At 48.0% G+C, this 11,542-nt stretch overlaps 1 protein-coding gene across 15 annotated transcripts; it reads right to left on the reverse strand.

Moving 5' to 3' along the window:
- Positions 1-1,099: 1,099 nt before the first annotated feature.
- On the reverse strand, positions 1,100-11,296 carry DNAJB2 (DnaJ heat shock protein family (Hsp40) member B2). 15 transcript variants are annotated; one of them, XM_016425075.2, is made up of 11 exons: positions 11,138-11,296; positions 7,559-7,659; positions 6,317-6,426; positions 5,818-5,871; positions 5,512-5,625; positions 4,896-4,973; positions 4,522-4,621; positions 4,129-4,199; positions 3,365-3,790; positions 2,534-2,613; positions 1,100-2,224 (listed from the first exon to the last, which is right to left on the reverse strand). In XM_016425075.2, exons 2-10 carry the CDS (start codon positions 7,624-7,626, stop codon positions 2,576-2,578), a joined length of 1,059 nt encoding a protein of 352 aa, XP_016280561.1. In that variant the 5' UTR covers positions 7,627-7,659; positions 11,138-11,296; the 3' UTR covers positions 1,100-2,224; positions 2,534-2,575. The 15 variants fall into 15 exon arrangements, with proteins under 15 accessions (XP_016280561.1, XP_056663529.1, XP_056663518.1 ...); XM_056807551.1 differs by lacking the exon at positions 2,534-2,613 and having other exon boundaries at positions 1,100-2,324; XM_056807540.1 differs by adding an exon at positions 10,200-10,254 and having other exon boundaries at positions 1,100-3,790; positions 11,138-11,240.
- Between the last annotated feature and the right edge of the window lie 246 nt (positions 11,297-11,542).

Below are 11,542 nucleotides of genomic sequence, written 5' to 3' on the forward strand. Positions count from 1 at the left end.
CCTTTATATTTAGAGAAACTGAGATTCAAAAAGGGAAATAATTTGCCCAAGGTCCCAGGCAGCAGCAGAGCTGACATTAAATCCAGAGCCTGTCAATTTTAGTTGAATGGTCCCTCCACTAAGACATACATGTATAATGTGCAATGTGCTAGATAGATTTACTTGGACCCCTGCAGTTAATCCATTTGGATACTGGTTTTGAGATGCTTCAATCAGGGTCAAACTGAAATTCATCCTTCTCCCTCATTCCTGCCCAAGCAGGTGTTATTGAAACAGGTGTTGGCTAGATGGCAAAAACTCTCCATGAATCTGCCCTTACAGTTCCTGGAGGACATCCCCAGATCCTGGCTCAGAAGGTCCACCTGGATGTGACCATCTGCCTAAATCTATAATGGCTTACAACTTTAGGTTGGTGAAGTGTATGTATATATATATATATTCTTGGGGCAGCTAGGTGGCTCCAGGTTCAAATTTGACCTCAGATACTTCCTAGCTGTATGACCCTGGGCAAGTCATTTAACTCCCATTTACTAACCCTTCTGCCTTGGAACCAATACTCGGTATCGACTCCAAGATGGAAGATAAGTTGTTTTTTTTTAAAGTCTATATACATTCTCATTTGATTTCTTAACTCAGTAAGAGATGTTATTAATCCCATTTTACAGATGGGGAAACTGCAACTCATAAATTATATGGCCTGCCCAAGGTCATACATCTAGGTGAGAGGGGATTTGAATCCAGAGTCCCCTGATGTCAGGAGTCCTGTGCTCTATCCAAAGTTCCATACATTATTTCTTTCTGATAAAAGAAGCCTTCTCGAAAGAGAAGAAGAAAGGGAGGGAGGGAGTAAACTGGATATTTTAATGTAACAATCAAATTTAAAATCAAAGTCCCATCCTTTCTCACTCCATGTTTAGCTCAGAATAGACTCAAGTCTCAGCTTCTGAGGACCCAGAGGATTCAGAAAAGGGGAGATTTGTCCCCGAAGTCCACAGATTCTCCGAAATTCAGTCATCAGACCAGAAGAAGGGTTCTTTTGAACGGCCTCTCCCTTCCTCCCCTGAGCTGGCCCATGAAAGGAGGCTCAGAGGACAGCCAGTGCAGTCTTCGAATATCAGCTTTATTGGACTCCAGTGTTTCTTTTGTGAATCTGGGCTAAGCACACAGGGACCCAGCAGGCTCTCCCAAGCCAGACCTAGTGGGGCGCTCATACTTCCTCCACCCCCACCTCCTCCCCTCTGAGCCTCCACTCGGCCAGAAAGAGGAAGGGCAGCTCGCGTCATCACGAACGGGAACGCGTTAGAGGCTGAGGGCCATACATGCAGCGACAAACCCTTCACCACCATCATTCGGCTGTCCCAAGCACAACTCACACTCACAGCCTGTGGGGACCAGTTCCAGTTTCCCATTCCGCACCCCATTCCTAACGCCACACCGCACCCAACAAAAACCCGATTGTTCCCCTTCCCCTACCCCTCCCCACGCCACGCCACGCCATGCCGCCGCTGCCGTCGCCGCCGCCGTCGCCGCCGCCGCCGCCGCCGCCGCCGCCACTCAGCCTTCAGAGGCCTCTTCTTGGTCAGCTGGTCCCGCTGCCCTTCAGGCACTCGTTGGGGGTGTGGCTGCTTTGTTTTCCTGGCGCAGATGAATAGAGCTTCTCCCTCCCCTTCTCTCCCCCCCCCACCCCATTTCTGAGGGATCGATTCCTCCTCCTCCTCCCCCAACTAGTGGAATCCAATGATGAAACCGAGTCGAAAGAGCCTAGGGGCTCAGCCGGCGAACTCCAACCCGGGACTCCCCACCTTCCTCGATGTACCCACCCGTTCTCCACCTCTTCGAGGGATAAGGATCCCTCTGTGCCGTCACAGGGCTGGAGAGGCAGCCCGTGGCTGGTACTAGTGGAAACTGCATGTCCTAACATGCATTGCTTCCAACACCACTTACACTTTCACCCAGGCAATCTATGAAGGGGTACATAGCATTATGGGACACGTAGTTTCCAAGGGCTACTGAACACATCCCCCTGGGAAGTCTGTGGTCTACCGCTACTAAGCCCGCCTCCCCCCTGCCCCTGAAGCACACCTTCCAGGACATGGCTCAGAGCTCAGCATGGATGGGGGGGAGGAATGGAGGGGAATCCCCCCACCCTGCACCCAGGGAAGGGCGACATCCTGGAGGGGCTTTGCGACGGCTTTGGGTCCTGGACATCCAGTTCAGAATACATCTGGGGAGAGAGCAGGGGATACAGGAAAGAACGGGTCAGCGCCAAGCAGCCTGGAGTACAGCAGAGCAGCCAAGTATACGGGTCCCCCTGAAGCTTCATCCTGGGGATCAAAGGAGGGGTCCCCATCTGGGCCAAGCCTTGGTGATCATCCCTTACCCCAGACCACCCCCCTATCTTCTGGAAACCTCTATTCTCCAGTGCAAAAGCCCAACAGGGGATGGAACAGCTAGAGGAAGAAGGGAATGGACTGGAGCTGGTTTCAGAGTCAAGGGACTACTGAATGTACTCTAGCCACCTTAGCCAACCTACCCTGAAGACCCATGGCCCTTCCAGCTTCTTCCTCAATCAGTGTCAAGGCCTTTTGGGGGAAGAGGGAAATGGAGGGGTATCTTAGCCAGCCAGACAGCAGGGAATAGGGGAAAAAAGAGAGAGAGAGAGATGTCTGAGGAAGGAGGCAGCGGGTACAGCTTCAAGGAATTGCAGGAGGCAAGCAACAGAGACAGTCAGATCTCATCACTGCACCTGAGGCCTCACCCCAGAGCCACCCAAGTGGCAAGGGGTAGATGGTCTACAACTGCACAAGAGGAACAAAGGTTGATATTCACCGCATTCCTCACCACCATCAATCTAAGACAAACTCTCCCAGACCACAAAGTATGCCCCACCCCAGACAGGCTCCCCAATAACTCCAGGATGAGCCCTTCCTAAGGACCCCACTGACCCCTGCCCAAGGATAATCTCCTTCCTCCAGAGGACCTTTTCCTCCTCAGTGACTAGGCCCAGTTCTCATCTGACAGAGCCTGATTCTTCTGTGCTGGGCATAAGCAACAACAGAAGCAAGAGCAGCAGAAAACCCTATGGCCATAGCGGACTCACGCCCAAAACAGGGCTAATGGTTAAGAAGGGAAGCCCAGGGAGCCATGGAGGCTTAGACAGTGTTAGGGGGGTGTGAGCTGAGCCCCAGCTGTGAGAAGAGAACTTCTCAAAGTTTTCAGAGGATGATACAGCGAGATGCCTTATCCTCAGAGGCCAGGCTGGGCTCTCTGGACTCTCCCTGGGCTCCTTCTTGAACCATCCCCACATCCCAATCCTGGTCCCAGGCCTCAGGACTTCCCTGCCATTGGTGGGCCCGATGCCCACCTGCAGACTTCTTTTGGGGTGATTCCTGGCCCCGGGTCCCAGGACTTCCAAGTCGTGGGCTGGTCCGCCTCCCACCTGCAGACTTCTTCTCAGCTCCATCCTGGGCCCGGGTCCCAGTATTCCGGAGTCGTGGACTGGCCCGCTGCCCACCTGGAGACTTCTTCTGGGTTGCCTCCTGAGTCCAAGTCCCAGGACCTACATGCCGTTGGCTAACCCGACGACCACCTGTGTGCTTGTCTGCTGCCTCTTGCTCAGATAAGCTATAGGCCATGGCAAGCTGCATGTCCTCATCTTCATCAGAAGGCTCACTGTCTGAGATGCCTAAAGTACGGAATGCCCTGGGCAGAGAATCACTAGACTCACTGTCCAACTGCATCTGTTCTCTACGACTGAGCTCCAGGCCCAGTGCCAAATCGTCAGGGACTCCTATAACAGAAAAAGGAATCAGTTCTGCCTGACCTCTATGCCAAAACCTTGCACGTTCTGTCATGCATGCCACAGGTTTTCACCTACTCTCTCATCTATGTCACTAATTGTGTCTCCAGCAGAACCCTCCAAATGTCTGTTTGTATTCTCCTCCTCTGTCCCATGTCACCAGGCTGGTACCTTCTCAGAGCCCCTCCCATGCCCACGGGGAGCCCTAATCCTCTCACACCTGCCCTATGAACAATCCAAAGGCAACTTCTCCCACCCAGTGAGAAGCCCCAAAAGAAAAGAAGCTAGGAATTCCCATCTGGGAGCTCTGTGACCATGCCATCTCTTACCATTGACAAGGACTGACTTTAGCTGCCCGTCTTCCTCAATCTCTACCCGTTCCTCTCCATTCTCCCTGATTCTGTAACAGAAGGCACAGTTATTTCTGTTGGGTTGTGCCCTGCTCACAGACATCCTCCTCCCCAGAGTGCCACAATCTCTAAACTCCTGCCTCCACACTCTCCTCCCTGTTTTTAGGATTAGAGCATTTTAGAGCCTGTAGGGACCCCAAAGAAACCCTTCATTGTATAAAAGATGCACTTGAGGCCCAGAGAGATGATGTAATGCCTTCTAAGGAGACACAAATATTAAGTTGGGCTGATGTAGAATGAAAAGCTACATCTACAGACTCCCAATCCATGACTATATTCTTTGTCTACATCAGATGCCCCAGGGAGCCCTACCGTCGAGTTGTAATTCGACGACCGTCCACATAAGTGGTAGAGGTGGACACAGAACGTAGGGCATGGGCTCCAGTACCAAAGGAAAAGGATGAAGCGAAGCCTGTAGAGATGAAGGGAAGAGAGGACAAAATCAAACTTATCTAATGACTGGAAGCACCAGCAAAGAAAGGGCTGGGCTGAGGAGGCAGCTATGGGACCAAATGAGCATGCCTTCTGTCAAAAGTAGAAAGACTTCAGGAGTCAGAGTGGAGTAGACTAGGGGCCTATGGATCAATTGAACAAATATTGGGAATCGAGCAGAAGAAAGGATCCAAGGTTAGAGCTGAAGGAAGGTGGGATCAGGGCCTAAAATGTGAGGGAAGAGCAATATCTACCTGGATGGGAAGAGAAGGGAGACCCAAAGGAAAAGAAGGTTCTACGACTCGTTGGGCCCTGTCCTAGGCCTCGGTCATCTGCAAACAGCAAACAACTCCCTCAATATTGGTTGAACAGGAGAGAAAGATTCTCTTCCTATCATCAGGGTTACTCCTAGCTTCCTATCTTTTTCTTTTTTTAAATTTGTTTATTATATTGACATTCTCAGGTATCTCCCTCCTTCCTTTCCTCCCTCCCTCCCCTCACCAAACTAGAGAAGGCATACTTTGACCAAAAGATTATATGTATATGTGTATAAAACTATGTCTTGCTTATTTCTATTTATCAGTTTTTTCTCTGGAGCTAGACATACATAAGTCATTCTTCAAAAAATATTTCTGTTGCTGTATATAACATTCTCCTTCCTGGTCCTACTCATTCTACTCTTCATAATTTCATGTAGATTTTTCCACTGAAGACCCTTGCCTGAGAGACTGCAAAGAAATCCCCCTCTTTCCAGTTCTGGAACTCATACCTGAAAATCTTTTTTTCCCCAAAAACCTCAGATCTTCTCATTCCCACCCTTAGTTTTAAACATCACTAGGATGGAAGAGGCATATCTGGTCACCTACTCACCAAACATTTCAGAAAATGGGTCTTGGTTTCCAAAAAATTCCCTGAAGACTTCATCAGGATTTCGGAAAGTAAAGGAGAATCCCCTGGATCCAGCCCACGGACCTCCTGAATCTGCTAAGGAGTTGGAGAACAGGACAGGACAGAACACATAACTCACTTACTGCTCCAAGTAACACTCCATATGGAGGATATACACAACTGCTGCCCAGGAAAAGCCAGAAGGAAGTGACTAAACTTGACCATCCTCATTCATTTCCCCTTTTTGCCTCAACAGGAACTCATACAACATATAACTACTCTACCTACCAGTCCCAGAGAGTCCTTCTTTGCCATAGCGGTCATAGATATCCCGCTTATTCTCTGAAAAAAAAAAAAAAGAAAAACATGTGTGTCAGTTCTCCCCAATGGCTGTGGTAGCAACACAGTCATGTCCTTCTACTCCCTCCCTCCCCCAACTGCCACAATCCTGAGACCATCCATGAGTTGACTGAGGTTGTCACTATCAGGTTTGTCTTGGGTCAGTGGACAGGAGGGATATATGCAAAATGAATGAAGACTAAAGCCGAGAGAGAGAGAGAGAGAGAGAGAGAGAGAGAGAGAGAGAGAGAGAGAGAGAGAGAGAGAGAGAGAGAGGATATCCCAGAAGTCCCCTCCAGATGGGTGGTAGAGCATTGATTATCCCAGGGAGACATGCAAATTGAAACAGAAGCAGGCAAGGGGGAGTGAGGAGGAATAAGAGGTAATGGCTACAGGGATTGATGAAAATTCTAGTCCCAAATGAGGTAAACAGGCTTCAGGCCCTTACTGTCAGAAAGCACTTCATAGGCTTCTGCAACTTCCTTAAACTTCTGCTCAGCATAATCCTTGTTATCAGGATTCTTATCTGGATGCCATTCTAGTGCCTTCTTTCTATAGCTAGGAGGAAGGATACGGGACAGTGTGAGGGGGTCCTGCTGACACTCAATATCTTCCTATCTCTTCCTTGTTTCTAATGTTTGCCCAAGGTTGCCAGGGTTCCTTCTCTCCCAGTCCATTCTCCACTAGGAAGCCTTACTAGGCAATTCACCCCAACCCTCCTACTTCTCTCCTTGCAGTCCAGTCCTGACTACTTGACCTCATTTGGGGTTTTCTTGGCAAAGACACTGGAGTGATTTGCCATGTTTGTTTTTACTGTGTTTTTATGTTCTTTCAGTGGCTATATCCCACCTGCCCAACTACAGTGTAAACTTTTGGAGAACAGGATTGTGTTTTGTACTTTGGGATCTATCCTTCCACTTTACCCTACCCTCTAGAACACTTAGCACTATGTCCTGGAACTGGTAGGTACTGAGAAAATGTCTGTTGATAATGAAATCAAAGGAAGAATAGCCCTCTTATCCCACCCAATGATCTCCCCAGATGTACTTGGGAGTCTTTAAGTAAGTCTGCAGTAACCAATGAGAGGGCAGAGTCAATTGTTCTGTTTCCCTAAGTATTGCCCCTTCTACCTCAGCTTCATTTTGACTCTGTCTCATGATAATCAGGCTCCATGAATCCAAAAGCAGGCTGTCCATGGACATCTCCAGTAAAGGGAGAAATCTGATACTTAATGGGGCTGGGTTCAGAGAGGGAACCCTCTGTGCAACCCACATGAGTATTTGCACAGGATCATGGAGTTCAAACAGATCATCTTGTCCAATCCCTTCACTCTACAAAAGATGAACTCACTTGTCATTGATCACAGCTGTTAGTAACAGAATCTAGATTCAAACCCAGGACCCCCTGACACCAAGTCCAGAACTTGTTTCACTGTATCACACCACCTTCATTTTGCTTCAGTTTTATCACTCCAGGAGCTACAGCTCAAGCACTGAACTGGCTTCCCCTTTCCTAAGGCAGCCCCCCAGGTCATCATTCCTCAATCCAGGAGACTGAGAAAGCCCCAGATCCTCCACAGGGCCTTGCTCCCTCTTTGCTGCTGCCAGGCATACCCCCTGGTGCAGGCTTGACTTTAGGAAGCTTCCTGAGAGGAGAAGCCTCGCTGATGCCCAGGGAGAGGGGCACTTACGCCTTCTTGATGTCATCAGGGGAGGCGTTTGGAGGCACATTCAGGATCTCGTAGTAGGAAGATTCCATAGCAGCACGTCTGTCTATCTGTCCCTAATGAAGCTGCAGAAAAGGAGTCTGTCAGTAAGAGATGAGAGTTTCCCCAAGTGATTGGGGAGGAACGTACTCCTCCACGGAGAATTCCTAGGCAGAAGGGCGGCTCAAACCTCACTGGGTTTCGCTTACACCATCCTTCTCCAGAGGCTTATCAGTCAGCCCCAGGAACACGCCAGCCCTGGCTCTTACCTATTTAGCTCACAGAGCCCAGGCTCAGATAGCCCTATCAGAGTTCCCTGCGCTCATTCCCTGTAGCCCTCTCCCCCAGGAAACAGAACCGGCCCCTCCTCATCCCCATCCCCATCCCCATCCCCATCCCTACCTCCCCCTCCAATCCCGAGGGGCCACCCCGACCCCCCAGCCCAGGCCAGCCCTCCAGTGCGGTGGAGCCCCGCCCCGCCCCCTGTCAAGGAAAAGTGCTAACATTGGCAGCCTCCGCTCCCGGCTCTGGCTCCCGAACTGCGCAGCTCGGCCCAGCGCTAGCTTAGCCAAAGGGCCCGAGCATGCGCTGGAGGTAAGGAAGCTACTAGACTGCGAATAGCTGGCGCCCAGCCTGCCTGGGAGACGGGATGGGGTGGGGGTGGGAGTGGGAGGGAAGAAAGGCAGGCAGCAGAGGCTGCTCGAAGGTGGAGGCGGAGCCGAAGCTATTTTGGGCTCGTACCATGACGACACTAGCGACGGGACCAACAGGCCTAGGCAGAGACAGACACGCTCCAAGGATGACGCACACTCTAAAACAGAGGACCAGCCAGGCAAACAGGCTCATACAAACAAGTTGCCCATCTCCCTCTGGTATTCATTGCGTGCCTGTAGCAACAATCCTCCCCAGACACATACACTTCACACAAAGTTGGACGCACAGCCCAAGGATCCCACAAACACCAAACCTAGGGATCCTGGCTCCAGAGCTGGAAAGGATCTCAGAAACCATTCTAATTCAACTTTTTATTATACAGATGAAGAACCAGGGGTCAGAGAGGGCCTTATGCAAGAGCACAGAGATACTATACTCTGCAGTGTGGGAATTTGAACCCAGTCTCTCTAATTCCAGTTAGTTAGTCAATAAACCTGTATTAAGTGCCTGTCGTTGCTTTCTACTGTAGCAGATCACATAGCTCATAAAAAATGGAATTTTAACCCAAGACCACCGTTTCCAAACCCAGTGCTTTCTTTTTTTAATATTTTATCTTATTTTCAGTTCCAAATTCTCTCCCTCTCCCCTCCCTTATTGGTTGAGAATGGAAGAAAAAAATCCAATGGAAAAAAAAAATCAAGTTCCACTACAAATATGTATAGTCGGGTGCAGCTGGATGGCTCAGTGGTTTGAGAGTCAGGTCCAGAGACTGGAGGTCCTGGGTTCAAATTTGACCTCAGACACTTCCTAGCTGTGTGACCCTGAGCAAGTCACTTAACCTCCATTGCCTAACCCTTACCACTCTTCTGCCTTAGAACCAATACTCGATATTGATTCTAAGATGGAAGGAAAGGATTTAAAAATACATATATGTGTAATCATGGCAAACAAATGTCTGCATTAGCCATGTTCCACAGCATTCTTTCCACTGTACCAATCCCTTCAACTCAAAGTGATTTTACAAGCATTTATGTGCTAGATGTGGGAAATACTGAAATGAAAACAAACAAACACACACTCTCAAAATAATCCCCCTCAAGGAGCTTAATTTATTCTGGCAATAGCAAATACTAGGAGGAAGGCCTCTAAAGGAAACTTAGAAGAGAAACTTACTAAATTCATTGTCTACTTCCCAAACCTATTGCTTCTATATTCCCTCTTAATTCAGAATCATCAGATTTCCACCCCTTAATGCAAGCACAGAAAGCTAAGTTTGAGCTTCTGTCTACTTTTATCTATTCCTCAATCAAATATTTCTTCACCACCTGCCCTGTGCCAACAGTGTGTTGGAAACTGAAGAATACAGAAAACTTTTGGATATAACCTGGGTGCTCAAGGTCCTGCCCCTATTCTTAAGTGTCCCCAAAGGCTTGATATCTTTTCCTTCTTCTACACCCTCTCTTTTACTGATCTCATCAGATCCCATGGGTTTAATTATCATCTCTAGGTAAATGACTTCCAGACCTATATATCCAGCTCTAATCTCTCCCTTGAGCTCTAGTTAGGCATCACAAATTGCCTGTTGGACATTTCCTTCTGATGTCCCACAGTCATCTCAAACCCAACAGTCCCTAAATGGAACTCATTATCTGGCCCTACTCCTACCCACCTCCCTTTCCTTGAAACTTCTCTGATTTCTGTTTAAGGCATCTATGTCTTTCAGTTACCCATGACTGCAGTCTCATTGTCATACTCTTCCCTCTCCTTAACTTCCCCATACCCAATAAGTTGTATAGTGTTGTCAGTTCTACCCCCACATTTCCTAAACCCATCCCTTTCTTTATACTCACCTTTGTCTGGGCTCTTGTCTAGATAAGTATAATAGTGCAGAGAAAGCTAGATCACACAGTGGAGAGAGCAATGGATATGAAGTCAAGAAGACCTGAGTTTATATCTGACCTCAGACACTTACCAGATGTGTGACCCTGGCCAAGTCACTTAACTTCTGTTGGTTTCAGTTTCCTCATCTGTAAAATGGGGATGTAATAACACGTACATACTTCCCAGGGTTGTCATGAGGATCAGGTGAGGTAAATATTGATAAAGCATGACATAAATTAATAGCCTCCTACCTGTATTCTCTGATTTTGGTCCCTGATCTCATCAATCTATCCTCCAAAATCTGCCAAAATTATCTTCCCAAAGTATAGATCTGACTGAGTCACTCTCCTATCCAGGGAACATATGACTTCCCATTGGCTCTAAGATAAATTGCAAACTCTTACATGGGGAAGATCCTTCATAATCTGACACCAGCCAACCTTTCCAGATTTATTTCCTGTTCTTCCTTTTTGAGAGCCCTACATTTCAGTTAAACTAGCCTGTTTTGTTTTTCCCAGATTCAAAGTTTCATTTCCCCTTTTTACAAGCTGTCTTACCCAACTCCCCCCAACTGGCCATATTCATTCTTCTCAGCTTCTTGCAATCCTCACCTCTCTTCAAAGCTCAATTCAAGCTATACCTATTAGAAACTAATTCTGATGTCCTGAGCAATTTATCCTCTCTTTCCTCAAATAATCTTGTATGTACTTATATGTATATGTATTAATGTATCTCTCCCACAGAATGTAAGCTCCTTGAGGGCAGGTACTGACTTTCATTTTGGCCTTTTATCCCCATGCTCAGTACATTAGCTTTTTGCAGGCACTTCAATCCTTGTTGAATTGTAGTTAACAACCCAAAAGTCAAAGTAAACTATAAACACACAGAACTAGAGCTTTCAAAAGCTAGTGAGAAAGAAAAGTCTCTCTGGCTTAGCTCCTACTTTTCTGAAACCTTTAACCCATGACCACCCTCTCCTCCCAAACATTCTCTCCTCCTTGGCTTCTACTCTCTCTATTATTCTCCTACCTTCTTTCTGGATTCCTTTGTCGGTTCCTTTACTGGTTCACCATCTTCTTCCCTACCCCTAAGTGTGGGTGTCCCCCAAAGCTCTGATCCTGGTTTTCTCTTGCTCCACTCTTTTCTTTGATGATTTCATTCTGTTTCCATGGATTCAATTGTCACCTCTCTGCACATGCTAAAAACCTAGGCATCGGGCCCAACCCTGATCTCTTCTCTGATAACTCTGATCCTACATCACCAGCTGCTTTTGCATATATCCACCCACACATCCTACAAGCACCTCAAGCTCAGAATGGCCCTGACCAGACAACTCTTCCTAAACCTCCTCTCACTTTCTCCCTTCCTATTGAGGTCAGGTGCCAGCATCTTTCTGGTAGCTCAGGGTCAAAGTCACAGCCTCATCCTTTACTT

The sequence above is a fragment of the Monodelphis domestica genome, chromosome 8 (assembly GCF_027887165.1).
Source record: "Monodelphis domestica isolate mMonDom1 chromosome 8, mMonDom1.pri, whole genome shotgun sequence".
Taxonomy (NCBI): domain Eukaryota; kingdom Metazoa; phylum Chordata; class Mammalia; order Didelphimorphia; family Didelphidae; genus Monodelphis; species Monodelphis domestica.

What these genes read in the sequence shown, in the direction of transcription:
- DNAJB2 (XM_056807538.1), bottom strand. Translation starts at nt 7,626, where the DNA reads ATGGAATCTTCCTACTACGAGATCCTGAATGTGCCTCCAAACGCCTCC. An exon ending in CTATGAAGTGCTTTCTGACA is followed by an intron (nt 5,872 to 6,316) that starts GTAAGGGCCTGA and finishes TTTTTTTTTCAG; the next exon opens with AGAATAAGCGGGATATCTAT. An exon ending in AAAGTCAGTCCTTGTCAATG is followed by an intron (nt 3,791 to 4,128) that starts GTAAGAGATGGC and finishes TTTCTGTTATAG; the next exon opens with GAGTCCCTGACGATTTGGCA.